This window comes from Neodiprion lecontei, chromosome 3, assembly GCF_021901455.1.
Source record: "Neodiprion lecontei isolate iyNeoLeco1 chromosome 3, iyNeoLeco1.1, whole genome shotgun sequence".
Taxonomy (NCBI): domain Eukaryota; kingdom Metazoa; phylum Arthropoda; class Insecta; order Hymenoptera; family Diprionidae; genus Neodiprion; species Neodiprion lecontei.
Window position 1 is genome coordinate 354,519 of NC_060262.1, and position 20,302 is coordinate 374,820.

At 38.6% G+C, this 20,302-nt stretch overlaps 2 protein-coding genes across 5 annotated transcripts; one reads left to right on the forward strand and one right to left on the reverse strand.

The window, feature by feature from the left end:
* The first annotated feature begins 661 nt into the window (after positions 1-661).
* On the forward strand, positions 662-2,724 carry LOC124293706. Its single transcript, XM_046735730.1, has 3 exons — positions 662-716; positions 990-1,516; positions 2,641-2,724. Exons 1-3 carry the CDS (start codon positions 662-664, stop codon positions 2,722-2,724), a joined length of 666 nt encoding a protein of 221 aa, XP_046591686.1.
* Positions 1,554-18,668, reverse strand: LOC107220086 (glycerol-3-phosphate acyltransferase 1, mitochondrial). Of its 4 annotated transcripts, none has more exons than XM_015658515.2 (13): positions 18,495-18,668; positions 11,194-11,315; positions 9,039-9,220; positions 6,030-6,185; positions 5,525-5,919; positions 4,817-5,240; positions 4,569-4,734; positions 4,303-4,487; positions 4,007-4,193; positions 3,669-3,892; positions 3,480-3,590; positions 3,209-3,401; positions 1,554-3,114 (listed from the first exon to the last, which is right to left on the reverse strand). In XM_015658515.2, the coding sequence occupies exons 2-13, from the start codon at positions 11,303-11,305 to the stop codon at positions 2,927-2,929; spliced, it is 2,523 nt and encodes an 840-aa protein (XP_015514001.1). In that variant the 5' UTR covers positions 11,306-11,315; positions 18,495-18,668; the 3' UTR covers positions 1,554-2,926. The 4 variants fall into 4 exon arrangements, with proteins under 4 accessions (XP_015514001.1, XP_015514000.1, XP_015514002.1 ...); XM_015658514.2 differs by lacking the exon at positions 18,495-18,668 and adding an exon at positions 17,091-17,828; XM_015658516.2 differs by lacking the exons at positions 9,039-9,220; positions 11,194-11,315; positions 18,495-18,668 and adding an exon at positions 7,018-7,326.
* Positions 18,669-20,302: the final 1,634 nt, after the last annotated feature.

Consider the following 20,302-nt stretch of genomic DNA (forward strand, 5'->3'; position numbering starts at 1 on the left):
AACTTGAGATTACAAAATTCAAAATGGTGGACCAAAATCCCAAATATCAGTTGATGTTGCCATATTGGATCCATCATTTCAAATTTTGTAATTTCAAATATAGATTCGTAATCAGCGACTTCAAGAGTCCTTGAGTACTGAATGTCACCCAAAATCGAGTGAGTTTTTGAATTACGGTTCTCCGTGTTGTATCTGCCGTTTTGAATTATCAAATTTTGGGTTCAGATGCGTAGTTATTCAAAAAAGACGTTTTTAAGGGCCCACCCTACATAATAGTAAATATTTCGAAGAATTACAGTCAACCGACTCACCGCGAGAAGAGATAATTCTCCCTTAAACTTTTCACTTTTGTCTGGGACAGGATGATTTGGTCTGGAACGTTCCTCGAGAGGGTGAAAAGTCCAGCTTTACCGTTTTGGCAGATGGATTTTCTCTGGCACTTTGGGTATTGTCGTTCGCAGGAATGTGCACGGTGGCAATTACAATGAAGTTAGCTGGACACCGTCATTGGACTCTTCATGTGTGGGGAAGTTTTCTGGAGCAGGCTGATTACAAGGTGCCGAAAAAGATTCGCGGAATCTGGAGCTGCTGGCTACTTCTGTGCCTACATTTGTCCACTGCTTACAAAACTGCTCTATTCGGGCGTCTGGCTAATCCTGTGATGAAAGCAGAGATAAACAGCCAGGAAGAACTCGTTGATACAGATTTGAAACTTGGTAATGAAACGATATTGTCAAGCACTCAGGTCGCGTGACATTTCGTTTGTGTGAAGTCGAAGCAAAGCAACCGCGATGAATAACGTGTGTCAAAGCAAGTCAAAAGTTCTGTTCCAAATGGAAAAACGCTCGTCTTCCGTAGTTGAGTTTAATATGACTGAGCGACAGCATAAAGTAATATTTTCTCCATTGTCAGGAATAAATTTAAACGAGTCATAATTACAGTCTTGGACCTTCTTGTCAATCCCAAATCAACATTGATGTATGTTCAAGGAATGCTGGCTGCCGCTGAGCCATACTTTGACGAAGAAGACAAGATCCAAAAGAAAATACTGGAGCGATACATCCCTTGCAAGTCCATAACGGAGTGCTACAAGGAAATTCCCACAGGCATGGCGGTCGCAACTAACAAAATGCGTGTCCACTATTTGAACGGGTTGAAGGATGTGGCGACTTCGGTGGTGGAGAATGTGCGTCAGCTGCCACCCACTTTGACATATCAAGTGTCAATGCAGTATGTCAAAGGTCACGCAGCAGTGCCAGTCTTCAACAAATTCGTGCAGTTCGTAATGCAGTCAGGCTTTGCTGAACTATTGACGAGAAATGCTGAAACTACACAGGCAAAAATTAATATGCGCAGATTCAATTTCGACAGGGACCCAAGTGTATCGTTAAATAATGTCAAAGGGGGATTTTACCTGTTGCTCATTGGCTCAACTCTGGCCGGATTATTGTTCATCTGTGAGATGTTCCAACAATCGATACGGGAAAAAACTTCAAGAAACCTTTTGAAAAAGAAAGTAAACGATAAAAGCAAAAAAAAAAAAAACAAGTAGGTATGCTAACATCGCGAACATGCAATAGTTCGATAATGTATAAATTTATTTTAACCTTTTCAACGTTGTGAAATATATATGTATAACAAAACTTAATTAGTTATTAACATTACGATAATATGTATAAACTTTTGTTTCGCAATAGTAATATTGTATTCAACAATTAACAATATGCGTGGTTTTTACGGTTAATTATAATATCGTGCTGACTATATTACAACTATATTAGATACCTCAGATCTTATCACAATATTGTTTTATTTTTTCAACCGCATTTTTGAATATGCTTCGAGAATATTTCATCCTTCTTGACACAGGAAATTATTCATCCCACTTATAAAGTTAAAAGAAATCGATAGATACAGTATACATGGCATACCTATACGTACATACGTGAGTCACAACAGAAGGAAGACTGAAAGAATCGTCACCATTACGATTCACTGTTCACAAGTCATTGATCACTTTTTTGCACATTCTGTTAGTTTCGCGCAGAGTAATAATTTAGGAAAAATTCAACGGTATTTAAAGCTGCATTAATCTTTTTGTTAAATGAACATAAAGCAGTTCAATATGTCCGCAACGGTGTCATAACTAATATTTATAAAATATCGTGTGACTAACTGCAAATGATTTATCCAAGTGTACTCGTTCCGTTGATTAATGGACCCGAGATAAAGTATTGTGTGCGTGCGTTACAGTTTACACTTTATTGTAAAAGGTACTTATAAGTTAAGCAGGCCTATGGACAGCCTTCCTGCTTGTTATAAGATTTGCACGTGTTGTGTATCAAAATTCGATGTCCAACTCCTGCGTGAGCGATGAAGAAAGTGAAAAATGACAAATCAATGTTTTTCCATTTTCTTCAAGACACAAAAAAGAAAAGTAACATCATATCCAGTTTAATGTCGAACATTATTTTTTGACGCTGCCAATACCGACTTGTCTGATTGTAAGGTACATTAACCTTGCATCTTGTACAATAAATAAATGTTTGACGATTGCAGCATAGTCGAAAACAAAATTTAAAGACCCCATATGACGTAACTATGAAATAAATAGTAGTCTAACATTCCTTACGATTATAGAGTGACCCCGTCTCTGGATTCAAGTACACAGCGGAATGTAAAAAACTGATCACTCAGTCAGTTCAATTGAAATCTTACAATTAGGCAAGATTTTATATCATCCTGATGTAAGTCTTTCAATACGGAAATTTGCGTTACGCAGAAAGGTGATCAAATCTTTATAATCCACTGTACATAACTTAGCAGGGACAGAGTGAAACTGTGAGGTCGTATTTGCTATATTAGAGAGAATAATAAAATTACAACGCTTATCGTATCGTATTATCACCAAATGTTCAATTATTAACTAATCAATGTTTCTAGTCCACTTGAAAGTTGCGATACTCTCGTATATTTGGTTAGCTGCCTTGTCGTTGTCGTATTCTTCCTTAAGATAATAAATTTTAACATTCTCTTGAGGATGGCATTCCAGTACCTCCCACTTTTCAAACAGTTTAAATGAATTCTTTATCGGATCAACGCACAGACTTTCACCTGAAAAATTCAAGTAATTCAATTCATTTATTATTCTTATCAGTCATTTCCATCATTTCATTCTAAGGATCAATAACATTATACCGTTCATTACCGTAATTGACTATACCACGATCCAGGCCTGTCTTAATTTCAGCCAATACTTCGTACAGAAGGTCTCTTTCAGTTAAAGACCTTCCAACCAATTTTCGTAATGCAAAAGCACTCATGGTGTACGTATCAACAAAGGGACGTAATAACGTGTGGAGAAACTCCATTCGCCTCGAGCATTCAGTGTCTAAATTTAGCTGAAAATAATTCAACAGTTGCATATAAGATAATTGTTTTTCACTCGTTCCTATTGCTCAACAAAACAACAGACTCACCTTATATTCAATTTTTTTGGTTCTATTAGTCACAGCATATTCTTCATCAGAGCTATCATCTAGATTCCGGGCGTATCTTCTGCTCCATAGTTCCTCCTCTGTGTAAGCTTCCTGAATTGATGAATAGGTACTTGAAAAAAATTGATATCACAGCGATATAACTATTTAGAATCAAATTAGTAGGCTCACCTCTTTCAATGTAATTATACTCGTTGTGGTTAGGTTATTGATCGTTTCTATGAGGAGAGTTTCTAAATCTTGACAAGGTCGACAGAATATAAATTCATACTTTAGTATGTCACAAACTTTCAAAGCCTTTTCCAATAAAGTATCTTGAAATACCGTTATATTGTTATTCGCTATTGCCTGAGGGTCATTGATCTGGGAATGTAAGCTCCCATACAGCGCGGTAACTGAAAATAATAAGCAGGAGTTTGAAACTTTCATTTCAATTGATTCTATTCTTCGTACAATCCATTATAACAATACATCTTAAACACGTCGATATCACTTGTTATCTCACTCACCGACTACGCTGTCAAGGACGTAATGCACAAGCATGCTGTTACTGTAATATGACAATTCGATGACGTTCGGTAGAATGGAGACAGGCCTGATTGCAACGATAACTTCATTTCTGATGGCCTGACCTTCTACCGTGTCCGTTACCTCTTGTCTCTGTTGTTTGACAAGGCCAGGTCCAAGTATATCGAGCTGCAAGATAAAAATTTCCAATTGATCAATAACTGTAGCATACCGATCAATTTCCACGGAATTATTTACGAGTTTCTATACTTATTTAACTGGTAGTTCAAGAACTCACCGCGTGATTAATGATGTCGATGCTTTCTCCGCAAAATGCAATATTTCTCTGACTCCATTCCAGCTCCTGCCTAATAGAGTCAAAAGATTCTACTAGCCTGTCCAAAGTACATCCATCTCTAAATTTGTTCAATAGCAAAAACGCGACGACGTTAGTGGACATTATAGGTGTCGACTTGGCACAATCTGTCAACACCAATGGGACTTGTTAGAATCAGATACTTTGCTTATGACAATTCGTATATCAAAGTTTAGACTGTCACCCACCGTGAATAACATGTTTCGCGATACAGTCGACAAGCTGACGATATTCTTCAGAAACAACGTCGGTACCATAGAGAGATGAACTGGATACGGTAGACTTTAACGGCCTTGATGCTGCGGACTGCACCGTCAATTTATTTTGCTGTGCTTGCAAAGACTTGAGCATTTCCTGATTACAAACAATAAATACACGTTAATACTGCGAACCTATAGGCTAAAGTGTTCCGAGTTTTGGCAGCTCACGTTCTTACCCTCAATGAAAACGGCTGGCTGAAGTCTACTTTGACTATTCCATAGTTTCCCATCAGAGTTGACCACAAAGCGCTAATAGCTGTGCCAAAGGTTTCCATTTTCTTTGGTTGACCTAGCTGCTCCCTGACAAAGTTCCCGTCCACCAGTCGCTCATAGTTCATAGATACCGGCACAATTAACGCATCGTCGATAGTTCCATCCATATAAGCATCGAGTATAACACTCAGAATTCCAACCTTTGGCATGCAAGGTTTACCCGTTCGCGTACGACCTCCTTCGATAAAGAATTCAATGTTGTGACCGGCTCTGAGACTCTCGACAAGGTATGTGTGAAGTACCGCACGATACAGCATGTCTTTACGTCCGAGGACCGGATCGATCCTCCTCTTTATGTAAAAGGCTCCCAGGCCGCTCAGAAGCCATCTATTTTAGAGCAAGAAAAATGTGCATCCATAAAAAAAAAAAAAGGGAAACATTGGACCAATGTTGAATTACACAAATATCGCCGAATTTACCTTTAAAACTTTCTGCGACAAAGAAGCGTGCAAGGGAAACAAAACAAAGAGGATCGTTATGATTGACAATGAGAAGGAACGTTCTAATTTAGGTAGGTGGAGGATATTCTCACACATTTCGACGACGAATGAAAGGGCAATAGTAAATAATACTTATTTGATCTGAGACTACAATGCATCTCGATATCTCACCCAAAGAACGGTATCTTCAAATTATCCCCAGCAGCGATGAGCGGATTTCTGATGTCATTGCTGAGTAGAATGAAACTAATCATAACATAATCGAGGTGACTTCTATGAAGAGGTAAAAATATCAGTGGTAAGCCGCAGTCGTTTGCTTTCTTCAGCATATCTATTTGGATCGGTTGTACGACGGCAGACTGAATGAAGCACGGCAAGACTTTGTAAAGGGTCCATGCGGTTAACCTGAGTAACGCGTCGCTCAAACTACTCTGCATTTGCGCAAGTATCGTCCTAGCTCTCTCCTCCGCTTTGGCCAAGGCCTCCAGTACGGTAACTCCATCATCCTTGACCGATTCATCAGCTGCCTGCTTTATCGCTTCTTTTAATCTTTCATCGGTAAGTACCTGATGACAATTCAAATTTTGTATTCCTATTCCTGTGCGTTTAATTTGCAATCATTTCATCATGAATGCTGAGAAAAATTAGAAAAAATCAAAGAACAAATTAAACTTACGGTCTGCGTTACTCTGGGATAATCGTATTTCTTGAAGGCATAAACATTCGCTATGTGACAGAAGATTTTCGAGACTAGACTGGGCCCAGGATCGACTAGCAATATGTTTGTGCCGGTAGTTTGATAGTGTTTCTGTGCACTGCTGACCAACGTATTCTGAAACACAGTTGACGGTCATTACTGTTGGTGTGACGGCACAGGTTGCAGGACCCCCTATAATTCAATACTCGTCAATTAGAGAAGAATACGAGGCAGCTGTGAAATGTATTCGTTCATTCGCTCATTCAGTGAGTAAGTCAGTCAGTCAGTCATTCATTTACTCATTCATTCATTTATTCACTTACTTGCACGAATGCAAACACACACACACACACACAACTTGTATCACTCTACTAGTGATTTGAGGGGTTGGTAATTGAATTAGGTCCTCGTCCTCGCGCGTCCCGTTTACTTCGGCTATACAAGGTGTTAATGTTAACTCTGGACAGAATTCTAGGACGTATAGGGGCTGCCAAGACGAGTATTTTGAGGTAACACACCCATGGTAGGAGACTCATCCCAAGGCCTGTAGAAGGCTTTGAAGAATTTGGTACCACGCAGTTGTTCGTAGTGTAATGAATCGTACGTGATCACATTGGACCCAACATTTTATTCACAATCGTTCGTAGACAAGGGTACAAAGTTCTTGGAAACCACGATAAGCTTTGAAACCAAACATTTTCTTATAGTTCGGAATGTGTAGTTTCACATCTTCAGCCGTATCTTTCCCAGTCGGTGTTCAAAGTGTTCACCACCTTCAACTTTTTCAAATTCTACTTACAAGCAGCACCGGAAATTTTTTCGTCAGTTTTTTTATCGTCAAGTTTACACACCCTAGAAGTCTGTTCAGAGTTAACGTTAACTTGACTCCCTGTAGTTTAAATTACGCGGGCACTGGTTACGATGATACGTGATGATCATCACACCGAACAACATTATTTCTACTCACTCTTTCCGGATAGCCGTGTACGACGACAATACGGAGCCAGCGTGAACAGCGTGACATAAAATTCTTCGATTCATCGTGCATAATTTGTGCGGATAATTTGCCAATTTCATAACGATAATTAATGCCGGTGGAAAACCCGAGTATTCAGAGACATGCTCTCGATGCTTCGACGTCTCATCGGCAGCAGCACTTTTGGGAACCGATTCACACCACACGAAGGAGTTACTGTTTATTTTTAAACGCGTCCCATCCTCCTATCCCAAATAAAACCAGTTCGGATTGGTCAAGTTAAAGCGAGAGTAAGTGACGCGAGTTTAACGCGACGGTGCGGTGAAAACTTTTCACCGCATTTATCGTCTTTATTCCCCCGTATTTCGTTTTACGATTTTCACGTTCGCGTTGTATACATTATACGCGTACCTATTCGGCACATACGACATATGGCCTTAAGGTGTCTCGACGTTTCGTAATAACAATCGTACGAAACTTACGTAACGCGTGTCCCGCTGCAAAATGTCATGAAATTCGTGAATGCGAGAAATTTGTGTGTTAAGGTACAATCAAGGGGGTCACATTTCATGAAATTCGCAGAATCTTTGAATTAATATTTTCAAATTTCACAGCTGTATTACACGCATTGACTCTGATTCAAATATTACAGATATATACAGTTTAATTTTAGAGAATCGATCAGAGAAGCGGCGGGGAATCTGCAGAGCTAATCTCACCGCGAAAGGTGCGCCTCGACTCCGAGCCTCGTGACTTGAGAGCCAATAATAACAATAGCGAGAGCCAAATTGCATAACAAATACGCATTAGGTATATAATGCGAAGCTCTACGGTATAATGTCTGCAGGTATGATATACATATACTACGGAGAAAGTTACAGAGCTCGGATACTCACGAGCAAAGTGTCTCGTCAAGATTTCACGCGTGGGAAGCAAAATTATCTATACCGTATACATGTATCTGTATAAACAACGGTTGGCTCGATAGAAATCATCAAATTGACACACGGTTTCACGATTATTCTCAGAGATGTCGACAGTCGTTTCGTTTCGTATCACGGTATATTTGTATTATTTATCTTTCTATAAGTGTGCATGTGTGTATAAAATACATGTGTTAATACACGCTCATGCATTGCGTGCGACGGGTAATTTGAACCGATTATTATCAGCGACAACGCAGGAGAGGCCGCTAATCCTAATTGTCAATTACGCAGACTTCAATTACGCCTTTTTTTCCTTCAATTTATTCTAGGTACGCTGCAGTTGACAACAACTCGTCGAATCAACGGCTACTTTAGACCTTTGTTCTACGTTGAAACGTTCGTTGGCGATGTAATTTCGGTTTCTTCGTAAGCTCTGCTGAATTTTACGTACAGTAGAACGTCGATCATCCGAACCATGGTTTGATTTATCCGATCGTCGGTTCAAAAAGTAAATTTTTAGTGCGAAATATAGGTTGTTGCTGGCTGAAAAATGTGGAGCAGCCATTAGTTAATTGACAATAGACGATCATATAAAACGAAAGTAATAAAGTAAGCGTTCGGTGTTTGAAAGAGGATTAATATGTATTTAGATGTATAATACGGCCTGTTTGTAGATTTAAATTTGTGCTGTACATATCGTTATACCTTAAGATAAAAATTGCATTTCGGTTATCCGAACCAGGCTCGGTCCCAATTAATTCGGATAATCGAAGTTCTGGCTACAGTGATTCTAAGACGGATGATTTTTCGACTAATGTTTGTAACTCCGTGGTGTCTGGTAAAAAATCCGTAACAAATTCAAGGAGATTTCCAGAACATTTCAGCAAAAACGCGATTCGAGGCGGGAATGTACTTTATAAAAACAGTTCATCGGTGAACATGAATAAATATACATTATTCGCAGTAAACCTTAAAAGTAGAATATTTCCAGGACTTTTTAAGGACGAGAAAAAATTCAAGGACATTTCTAGGACCACTGGACGCCGTTAACTAAAACCGAGGGACATATGGACGAGTGCTACTGACCGTTGAAGAAGGGTTGCACTGTCCGCAGCAGCGATTCAGAAACGGTACAATTTTGGGCGGAGGTGTAGGCGCTACGGGTTCAGACTCCTTGATCCTGTAGAGATTATTGTCCCGGACTTTCCTCGCCTGTTCTCTACTCTGAGTTTTTCTCTTCTGATATTGTTGACCGGCTCTTCGCAGTCCTGGAAGAAAAATTATTCTAAGGAACGTTGTTGCGTGTACGATTATAGGAAACATTTCATCTAGAGTCGTGTGAAAAATAATACGCATAGTATCTGTTCCTGATTTTATAAATGTTTTTTTTTTGTAAGGTGTTGCTAGAACAATTTGTGACAAAAATATTGAAGAAAAGAATTTTCGTAAAACCTGGAGGAAGTAGGAAAATACTCAAAGGTCGCTATCAATTAATCTAATATTTTCTGGTTACTTTTGTGTGTACGCCTTACGGATTTATATACATTTATATATTAGTTTATATCGTGCTCCACTTAATCATCGTTCTTAAATATCAGTACTACAAACGAAAACGGGACATTAAGGTGATGTGATACTACTCTTTCGGTAGCAAAAACTGTTATCCAAACTCCGAGACGGTCAGTCTTTCAGATGAAAGACGAGAACAGCCAACAGCGGAATTCTTAGACGCAGTTTGCTGTTGATTGGTAAACGATTAATTGGACTACGAAACGAAAAAAAAAAAAAAAAAACTAAATGCAAAAACAAATTAAAAATATTTCAATAATTGATAGCGACCTCTAAATATTTTCCTAGCTCTGCGGGTTTTTGATTTTTTTTTTTCAAGATTTCTCACTAACTTTCGAGTAGCACAGTAAAAAAAAAAAAAAATTTAAGTAATGAGCTACCCAACAGCTTATTATTAATCATAGATGACAGTTTGGCTTTTCGATTTTAAGATAATCATTGGAGAGTTTTTCATTTGAAAAACCAAGAGAACGTGTAGTATACAAATTAACGTTAGTGACATCGACGATATTTACTAATAGCTCGTAGGAATTGTGATAAACGTCGCAGCTTTAACTCCTCCCCGACGACTATTAAGAGACGAACTTGAACCACTGCACCCGCCTGACCCAATATCAACACGAGGTTGATGTTAGTAACGTTATCGTAACGAAACATTGGTGAAAAACTCAATAGTTTTTGTTATTTTTTCAATGATTTTGAAGGAAATAAGATTGTAAAATTTCAGTATGTATTGTTTTATTACGATTTACCGAATTTCAAACAGTTCCAAAATCGCGAAAAAACGATTTCTTTCCTCAGCATGAATCGTTACGAAAACGTTACTAATTCCAAGATGATCAACTCAAAACGTTACACGTTATACGCACACGTAGTGTGGACGCGGGAATGATTTTTTTTTTCTCTACTATTACAGCATCAATTTGAAACTGCTGAGAGGCGAGATATATATATATATATATATATATAATACAGCCTCGCCAATGAAGAAACCGAAATTGTTGAACTCTGATCGAAGATTATAATTTAACGTTTCATGTTTTCAACTTTTTTACCTTCAAATTATATCGCATCATTGATAACGATCGTCCGACTCTCGGTACTATGACCTACATAATATCGATCGCATGGATTAGATCTATAAATCCAATATATACATCGACTAAGTTTTTGATTTCATATTTTATACGTATGCATTTCTATAGGAACACGCGTTTGCCTCGTGATGGATAAATGCTGCCGTGTAGGAGATCAAATTTGTATATCTCATGTGCAATTCCAGCGGCTCGCAATTAGAGTGTAAATTATCTTTTTCAGTTTTTATCAAGTGCAGAATGCAGCTACCGTAAATACCTTTTGACCTTAAATAACTCTTCAAAGAGTAGATTTGTCATAAAATGATAACAGACCTTTTTTGAAGAGCGTTCGATTCCTTACAAATTACTTTCCGGTCTTATCAGTACACCAATGAGTTAACGAGTTATACAATTCCAAAGTTAAGGACAAAAATTTCTCATCTTATTTAAATGGGAAATAGAAAATCGCAGTGAGACACCTACATATTAATATTGAGAGATGAAACTTGGACAGCATCTTTTTTCGTCATTTGAAACAAAAAATAAATAGTCGAATCTTTTGATACGGTCTAACGTACGTGATTGTGAAAACTTACCATCGTAGGAGAGTCGCGAGCCGGAATCCAACGTTTCGGTCGTTGCCATTTCAGTCCGTGCTTCCCATTGCGCGTAAACCTCCTGGAGTCGCGTAGACAGTACGTCGACCATATTGTTAGCTCTGGAATAAATAAGGTGAAACATTTAAACGCGATCAACGATTGTACCGGGAGTAAATCAAATCATTTTTTTTTTTTCGTGGAGGGTGTAAGAGAGAAATTTCATCAGGCTGAAGTTTGTAACGATATTGTAACGATCGATCTTTGGAAAAAGTCGTTGTTTTGCAAATTTAGGATTACTTGAAATTTAGCAAACTGTTGTTAATACAGCCTCACCGAACTCAGATTTAGTAAATTTAACTTATATCAACCAACATACGCGCCATGCCACCATTTTGACATTAATTTCAATGAAATGATTCCAAAATGTTCTTGAATATATAAATAATAAAGCCCTGAAACTCAAATTGCTCCAAGTGTTCCCATTTTCTTGGAAAAAGAGAAGAAAAAAAATCCTTACAATACCTATGATTTTAGACCGTCCAAACTGTACCCCCTCCCCCAACGCTATACTAACTTCTGTTTTCTACTTACATAAATTCAATAAACCTTAGCGAAGGTCCGTGACTGTAATACGTATGACAAATATACCTGAATGATGTGGGTGCGATAATGTTCGCCAAGGTTTACTGACCCCTACGTATATACTATACGGCCGTCCAGCTGATGGGTGGGAACGAACACCATAATAAACCAACGCAAGACACTTTTCGCAGTGCAGATAATATATGTCCGGGATGAAAGTAGTGCGACGAATAGCACAAACTAAATTTTAAAGGATGTAAGACCAAAACGCTAGTCTACAACGAAGAACCAGGAAGAGAGAGAAAGAAAGGCGAAATGGACAGGAGATAAAGGAAGTCAGGGGAAAATATTTTATGCAGATTTTACATCCGTGTGGTGAATGTATGCCGTACATATTTTACATATACATATATTTTACATATATATATTCTCTTTTTGGGAGTCAAATCTACATCAATTACGCTAGATCTATCCAAGCATATTGTAACTCTTACTACATTGGTTTTGTAACTCTTATTATCGGATTTGTAAGTCTTGCCACATTAGCTGTAGATTTAACTCGAAAAACGTGCTGTCCATATATTCACCACAGAAGATGTGTAATCTGTAATATTGTTCTTTCCGTGTAAGAGACGAGCGAACTGCTCAAGAAGGCTGTTGCAGGAAGGAAACAACATGGACTGGGAGGTGCATCACCGCGATTTCGAAGAGAGTATACTCCGGTGGTATACCTACAAGCTGTGGGTTATATGTACCGTTTGTTCGAAGTGGCGTGATCCACTCACTTCTCGTCGTCGATCGACCAGCGCATTCAGTCATTCGCGTATCTAGCAAGGAACGTACATATTTCCGATTTGATTTCATTTGTAATAAATTATAGTAGACTAAAAATTAAGCCAAATGTATTTTTTTTTATCTGCTCTTAAACATTTTAATGGGGTGAAACCGTCCTCCAAAGTTAGGCATGTCAAGGGGCGATTTCGCAGTTTCACCCACAAGAACATAATATTTTTTAACCAATCCGACTGGAAAAGTTTTCTCACAACGCGAAATGAAAAATGTCATTTTCTCAATTAAAAGAAAAACTGCTAAATTGCCCCTTGACATGCCTTACTTCGAACGGTGGTTTCACCCCCTTCGAGTATTTAACGGCAGATAAAAAAAGACACGTGTCGTTTAGTTTTTAGTCTACTACAACACATTACAAACGAAATAAAATCGAAGAGATCGACCTGGGATACCTTCCTTGTAAGAATCCAAGCGCGTGTACGCAAATCGACGGCGTTTTTTCGTCATTTTGTACAATTCAGTGCAACGCAGCCGGTTCGGCAACAATTGAAGAGAAATACAAAGGGATATGTTCCGACTTAGAAAACAATTTATAAGCGTGTACAATGATCAAAGCGATATTATTTGATATACTACGCCTGTTTAGATTCTCAAAAATAATGAGAGATCCGTGATTTCTTCTCCTTTCTTATACGACGAAACGCGTTGATCGTACAAAATTAATTGCTGTCATTAATTCATTTGTTATCACTCTTTGCGGAACATAGTCCTCAAGTGGGGGAATAAAAAATATATTAAATATAAACGATCGAACGCTCGTTAGCTTGGAGCGATAAGTAAGAAAGAGAGAAGCAACACGTGTCTTGCACGAGACGAACGAGCAAAGTGCACCACCACTAATGATAATGCACATATTATAAATATACGCGACTGCGTAAACGTGTTGGAATTGTCACGTGATTTATGGAAAATTTGTCGACGACAGGAGGGGGGAGGAGAGCAAAACAAAACGCACTGACATCTGACTTAACTTTTTACTATCGCTGCTACTCGTAATGATGATGACGATAATGATGATGGTGTGATCCTATAAAGGTTGCTTGGCTTTTACTGGATTGTTATACATCGTCTTTTTTTTCATGTCCCTTTTTTCCGATCGTGGAAGAACATGATGGTTCGTGAAGCTCGATATGAGTTTAACCCTTTATTCAGGGGTTTTTGGGGTCACTGATTACGAATCTGAAATCAACGAACCAAAATTTTAAATTTGATTAATTGCTAATTTGATTTATTTTCGGGGTCACTGATTGGATTCGCCATATTGTATTTTCAAAATCCGACTTCAGATTCGTAATCAGCGACCCGAAAAACCTTTGAACAGAGTTTTTTCACCGGATTCGATCGAATTTGAAATTTCCGTCACCCATACTGGATGTGTCAACTTGAATTTTTAAAATCCGATTTCAGACTCGTAATCAACGAACCGAAAAACTTATAATTTATGTAAAACATGTATGCGTTTAGAGGGATAACTTTTTCGGATATGAATTATTCCTTCAATTTTCACCATTTTTTTCACTCAATTTGTCTCGAACAATAATAATTAACATTAAATCGCAACAATTATTCTCGAGCATTGAAAACCTATTAGTATATTATCAGAAATAGCAAAAAATGACAAAGGAATATGTTGAAAGGTTCTCTAAACATATACTAAAAAAAAAAAAAAAAAAAAAAAAAAAAAAATGCATACAAAATAGATAGTAAAAATACTTACAACTGTGAGTCAAAAGGTTAATGTCAAACAAATGATCTCTCAAATTATCAATTGCATATTATACACCTGAATACCATTATGTTTACAAAAATTTCAATAGGTAGGAAGCAATAATCGGTATACAAATAGGTATGCGCATGTATGTGTACATACGTAGATGGGTAAAGATAAATTTCACCAGGTAATCATTTTTGTTGCAAGAGATTATGAGGTATGCATTAAGCATAAGGTGCGGAGCTTACGCAGTCGGCATTCGTGAAATGCATTACAAAGATAAATGAAAATATCGATAACAATAATATCGAAGATAATGTTCATCGGATTTATAAACTCCGCGATGTGAGTTACAGGCTCGGTTCATAATATCATATAGACACGGCAATTAGGGAAATTAAACGTGCACGCGATTAATAAGATAATACGTAGCCCCGAAATGTCCGCGTTCATGCCTTTGGTATAATTCAACACTCATCGAATGTGTTTATTGTACACAGTTCGAAGTTTCGAGAAGCAGGAAATCGATGGCTTTGCGAAACACTTTCGTTTACATAAATAATACGTGTACATGCAGTGGTGTGTGCGTGCGTCTATGCATGTATACACTATAGTCTTGCAATAGTTTCGCGAAGAAAATGAAAGTTCCATTTCTTATGTACGGTTTACTATATTTATGTCAGCACATTTCTTCGCTTGTGAACGACGCACCGTACAATACACATTTGTTGCATACATGACACGGAGTAAATATACGTTTGGAATGATCGAAGGATGGTTAAAATTGAAATCTCGGCCAGGAGGAAATACATATAATTACTTTTAACCAAATGCGGTGAAACCGATATGGAAACTATTTTTTACCCGTACATGTATATATTATATACATATACATGTTGTATAATTTAATATTTCCTGCAATGCAATGCAAACTAATATTGGCGACCGCAAGAAGTGATATGCGATCGCTTAGCTCAAGTCGTTCGTTGTACATCGAAGCTGTTTACATCTATATCCGAAGGCTTCTCGACCAATTTATTGTGTAATTTATTGTTTGTTTACGCAATCACCCCCCCCCCCCCCCCCCCCCATCCGATAACACCCGAGTCCTCAAGCACCGATTACTTTTTCGTTAAGGTCATGAAGAAAAAAAAAAAAAAAGTCAAAAACCAAAAACATGCAACAAATCTAAGCAACCTCGTACATATTGTTTAATTAAAAATCAATTGTGCGTCGCACGCATGCAAGTTCGTATTGTACGGATTATCGTGTTTCAACAATGCGCGACATGTCCTGTCGATATAACTTTGCGATACAACAACAACAACAACAATAATAATAATAATAATAATAATACGGATCTTCAAACCATAAATAAATTGCATCAAAGAAATCGGATGCGCTTCGTCTCTCTGCAGTAATGCGGTGGATACAATTTAGACATCACGCGTTATTATACCTAATTGCGTACAAGAACGATGCGATAAAGGGGAATGATAGCCGCATGTATTTGGAGCGACCCGATGCTGCGCTATCTCGTCAAATTTTCACCGAATGCCAGTTTTTGTTAATCGAAAAAAAGAAATGTAACACTCCAGTAAGACGCAATGATCGAAAGGTCAGAAAGGTTTCATGCAGTATAATATATGGGTATAATAAAATACGCGCTGCTCCTAATTATTGAATTATGTCATTTTTAAACCGATACTTAATTGGTTTTTTACTTTCCAAGATAAATTCCAAAGACGATTGACGTATATTCAAGGCGAGGAATAAAAGGAGAAAAGTTACAACTATGTGTGAACCTTTACCTCAGAACGACGAAGGAAAAGATTAGTAAAATAAAGGAAAGCAGTTTCGAGTAGGTGGAGATAAATAAACGTTGTAAATCTAATTCGAGTGGCTGGCACACCGCATCGATGTGATTGGCTTAATGGGAAAAGAGCAGGGAACGACGATTGCAGTCAGTTTATACAATAGATTATGCAGCGTATCTACAGAGGAGTAGACACCGCGGCGATACAGGAACAACAACGATGAAAAATTCTAATTAGATCTAGGTCTTCTTCCGCTGTCAGCAATTTGCCTATTTCATTATGTCATCATCACCCGCCACTGCAGTGTTAATAAGATTATACAACAGCAAGATGTCGCAAACGATGTTCGACGATTTAATTGTCCGTGAAAAATACTACATCATAATAAAGCTGTCCATCAAGCACGTTATTTCTTCGTCGTTGGCTTTGTCTTAAATTATGTATATATATATTATAAATTATTCTCATGGACGACGAAAAATTTATCTCACATAAAGCGAGTATGTTTTATGCGTTTTTCCATGCGTGTTTTCTGTACAAAAAGTACCAGTTTTCTACGGCGGTATAGTGAGTCTGCTAGTGCGCATACGTTGAAGAGTTAAAATTGGTATTTTCTGTACTGCGTGCATGCGCAGTCGTGAACAAATCTGACATTACGCGATTCTCACCTAAATTTCGTGCGTCGTGAAAAAACTCGCATAATTCTCTTGCGATATAAAGAATCGTGTGCAACAAGGAGGCAACGGTTTTTTTGACTCGCGTATTTGCAATATTCGTCCTGGGCTCACCTACGACTCGTATTGCAAATTTACGCTCGACCCGAAAAGATCGAATTTACCTCCTTGTTGCACAATATACTATTCCTGTGGTGAATTTTTAATTTCCGTTTCAAACGAAAGGCCAATCGATCAATTAATCGAATGGCCCAAACTCACCTCCAGTTGAATATGTAGTAGAGAGCTCCACAGAACAAAAAGAGCTCGACTAAACCGTCCATGGTAACCTGATGTTTTCAATGCTGCAGTTCGTCACACATTACAAATGAAAATGAGATTTTGGTGGTCTTTATACTTCTGCAGAACTGATAAGGACTCGCAATCGGACTCGCAATAAGAGCCCGGCGACAATCTTTCGACCTTACGCGCAGATACACAGATATTGGTGACGATGATTGACTGGCTGCGAGAGATCGAATTGATTTGAGAGAGCGGTTAGCGACGTACCCCGAATTCAAAGGTTAAACAAAAGAAAGTGGAAAAGGGACACTGGCTTCAAATATCGACGAATCTTTGAAAATAATCAGTTGAGGATTATTATTGATCCTGCTGATCTCGGTGCAGGTGAACGATTCGTCTTATCACTCTTATTATTCTCTCATCAATAATAATATCCATACTTCTCTGCAGCCGCGATATCTAGATCACGTTTCGTCTCGCTATCAATAGATTGTACGAATATCACCAAGAGAATGTATCGGAAAAACGTAAGGAAGGTGAGGTGGATGGACGTTCTTCACGTGTTCGAAAGGCAAGCTCGCGCTAATAACACGTCGGCAAACTTTCGGGAGTTCAACGATCCGCGAAACGTTCGTTCCGACGGTCCGATCACGACTAAGCAAGGGATCGAGGAACTCTCCGCACTCAACTCTGCACGGCGAGGAATCGCGAAGAACAACGCTGGCAGGTGGCCCAGAGCGATCAAGACGACTGTTCGATACGATGCGTCCAAGATCGAGAACGCGTGCGAAACGGTGGGGATGGTATGCACGTAAATAAAACGTGTACGTGCAAGTATTTTGTATTTACACAGAAAGGGGGACTCGCCGCTTCGTGCTGTAGAGAAGCACGTTTTGCGGCGAGATTGTCACTCCGTGAATCTCTCCATCGAAATTGAGCGTCTCTCTGTGCCTCTCGTCTCAAATTTCAAACGTCCGAAACGACCGCGATCGAGGCACAAGGCCATTGTCGAATAATAACGAAATGAGAACAGCCGTGATGTGTTTAGCATCTAGGTATAGGCTATGTACTCATCGGTCCTCGAGAGATTGGCGAAATGAAATGGTGATGATGCAACGCTTCGACAACCCTCGACTCAACGTCGTCGGGACGACAGCTTGAATCTATCTGTCGTTTTTCTCAGTTGACTTTGGTCTTAGTTATAATTAATTTTCAAGCCAACTCTAGTCGGCGGTTGGAGATATTTGATACAGATGCTTTCCTTTGTCTTCTCTTTAATCTTTCTCGCGCTTGATTGATGGAAAGCGTGATAAGTATAACCATAACCTCGACGAGATTTTGCTACAAACGTACAGACGCTAGGTGTGATTTCTGTATACTTACGCTTTCAGAGTCCGTTTGTCTGACTTTCGCACGAATGCAACAGGCAACTTATCCCCACCACTTCAGTTTTCACGTCTTCCGATGACTTATTAACCGCGGCCTGGTTCGTAATCACGCGATTGTACTAACGCATGTTCTGGCCGCTGCTACGTACTCATGCGTGACACGACTGATTAAATTCGTTGATCGTCAGAAAAGGCGGCAGATGATTTAATAGTTCTCCGAAACTGCCAGCAGAGTGCAGCACTTTTCAGGTTAATTGGTCAATTTAACTTCAATTTTGCGCGGTAAAAGAATTGAACAGCGAATTACCGACACACATAAAACGGCCGGTCACATGCATCCTCTGCCGCTAGCATATGTACTCAACTCCAAATGACATATTAAAAACGTAAATTTTTTGTCTTCATTTATCTCGCAAGTTGGAAAAACATGAAGAATCTGACGTGCCGACCAAATACTAAATGATATCCTTATTAACCGGCATGCACTCTGCTTACCTTGTCATCAAACTGGCACAAACTATTGTCTAGAATTGGCTTTCTTTAATAGGATATGGTTTCTCAACGCTTCTGTTTTACATTAATCCCGGTTAGATGTACGAAATTTCTTCGCGATAAAATTCATGACCAAGAATTCATCATAGGTAAGAGATGCCAGTCGCGACTGGATTCTTTCGATACTTGTGCACGGAATTAAATTTTTTTCTGTAACGGAAAAAAATCTGTGCAGTTGGTATGCTGCGAACAGTGACCAGAAGTTGTCTGTTCTTGCAGTTTCGAATCTAACGCCGGGGGTGCGAACGTTCCGCAGTTTCGGTTACACCAAATTTACCATAAAAATCATGCCATATTTCATCTTCACGGTTTTATATTGAGTACATGCTGTCCTAAGTGATTCACATGGCGATTTTAGGTGACTGGAAAGATAATTGTGAGTAATATTCGTTATTTTAATGTACAAGTCGGTCGAAAAAAATTACGTTACGATGGCCATTGCCCGTGTGCATATTTCATTCGATATTTACTCATGTTGTAAATATGTTGTACAGAACTGAGATCAGAATATTTTACCACAATTTAGAGGAAAATTTGTCGGTAGTAGCTAAAGTGCATTCAATTGGCATTCATCATCACTGCCTTGTGTAAACGACCAACGTCTTACTTCGCGGTCAACAGATTTTAGCGGGATTCGTAACGTATAAGATGGGGTTCGGGTAAAAACAACTGACAATCGGTAGAAGTTTTTCCTTCTTGCCGCTAATTTAACAGTCGAGTCTTGCCGTGCCGTTATCGTATGGTTGTTATTTGCCATTATTGAAGTGAAAGAAATGTGAAAAGTAGCCGCGAATAATCTGTTTTTTACATTTGCAATTTGTCGCGTGCAGGGATACAGGCCGCAGAGGTATGAATATAGCAATCAACCGGCACGGCGAAGTCGTTTAGACTATGAAAAATTCACCGCGTCAATGTCCATTCGCTGCGAGTTAAACTCAGGTAACATTCGAAATCATTTACACAAGTCCCAATCCTCTGTACTCGATCGTTTAATCAAAATGTAGTCTCGATGAATCCTAACAAGTGCTTCGCGTATTTTAGAAAGCAGATTTATTCAATTTGCGGGGTGAAAAATTATCGTGACTTTTCCATTGGTGATATTCTTTGCCATTTATTCAGTGCTCTCCACAGGAATATAAAATTTGTTGAGTGTTTTCCACAGGAATATAAAATTTGTTCAGTGTTCTCCACAGGAATATAAAATTTATTCAGTGTCTTTCACAGGAATATAAAATTTGTTGAGTGTTTTCC

Excerpts from the sequence above, each read along its gene's own strand:
- LOC124293706 (XM_046735730.1), top strand. The coding sequence starts at position 662 with ATGAAAGCAGAGATAAACAGCCAGGAAGAACTCGTTGATACAGATTTG. Across the intron at positions 717-989 it reads TGATACAGATTTGAAACTTG|GAATGCTGGCTGCCGCTGAG; the intron begins GTAATGAAACGA and ends TGTATGTTCAAG. Across the intron at positions 1,517-2,640 it reads GAAACCTTTTGAAAAAGAAA|AGTGACCCCGTCTCTGGATT; the intron begins GTAAACGATAAA and ends TTACGATTATAG.
- LOC107220086 (XM_015658514.2), bottom strand. The coding sequence starts at position 17,152 with ATGGACGGTTTAGTCGAGCTCTTTTTGTTCTGTGGAGCTCTCTACTAC. Across the intron at positions 11,316-17,090 it reads TACTACATATTCAACTGGAG|AGCTAACAATATGGTCGACG; the intron begins GTGAGTTTGGGC and ends TATTTATTCCAG. Across the intron at positions 3,115-3,208 it reads TCGTGGTATAGTCAATTACG|GTGAAAGTCTGTGCGTTGAT; the intron begins GTAATGAACGGT and ends TGAATTTTTCAG.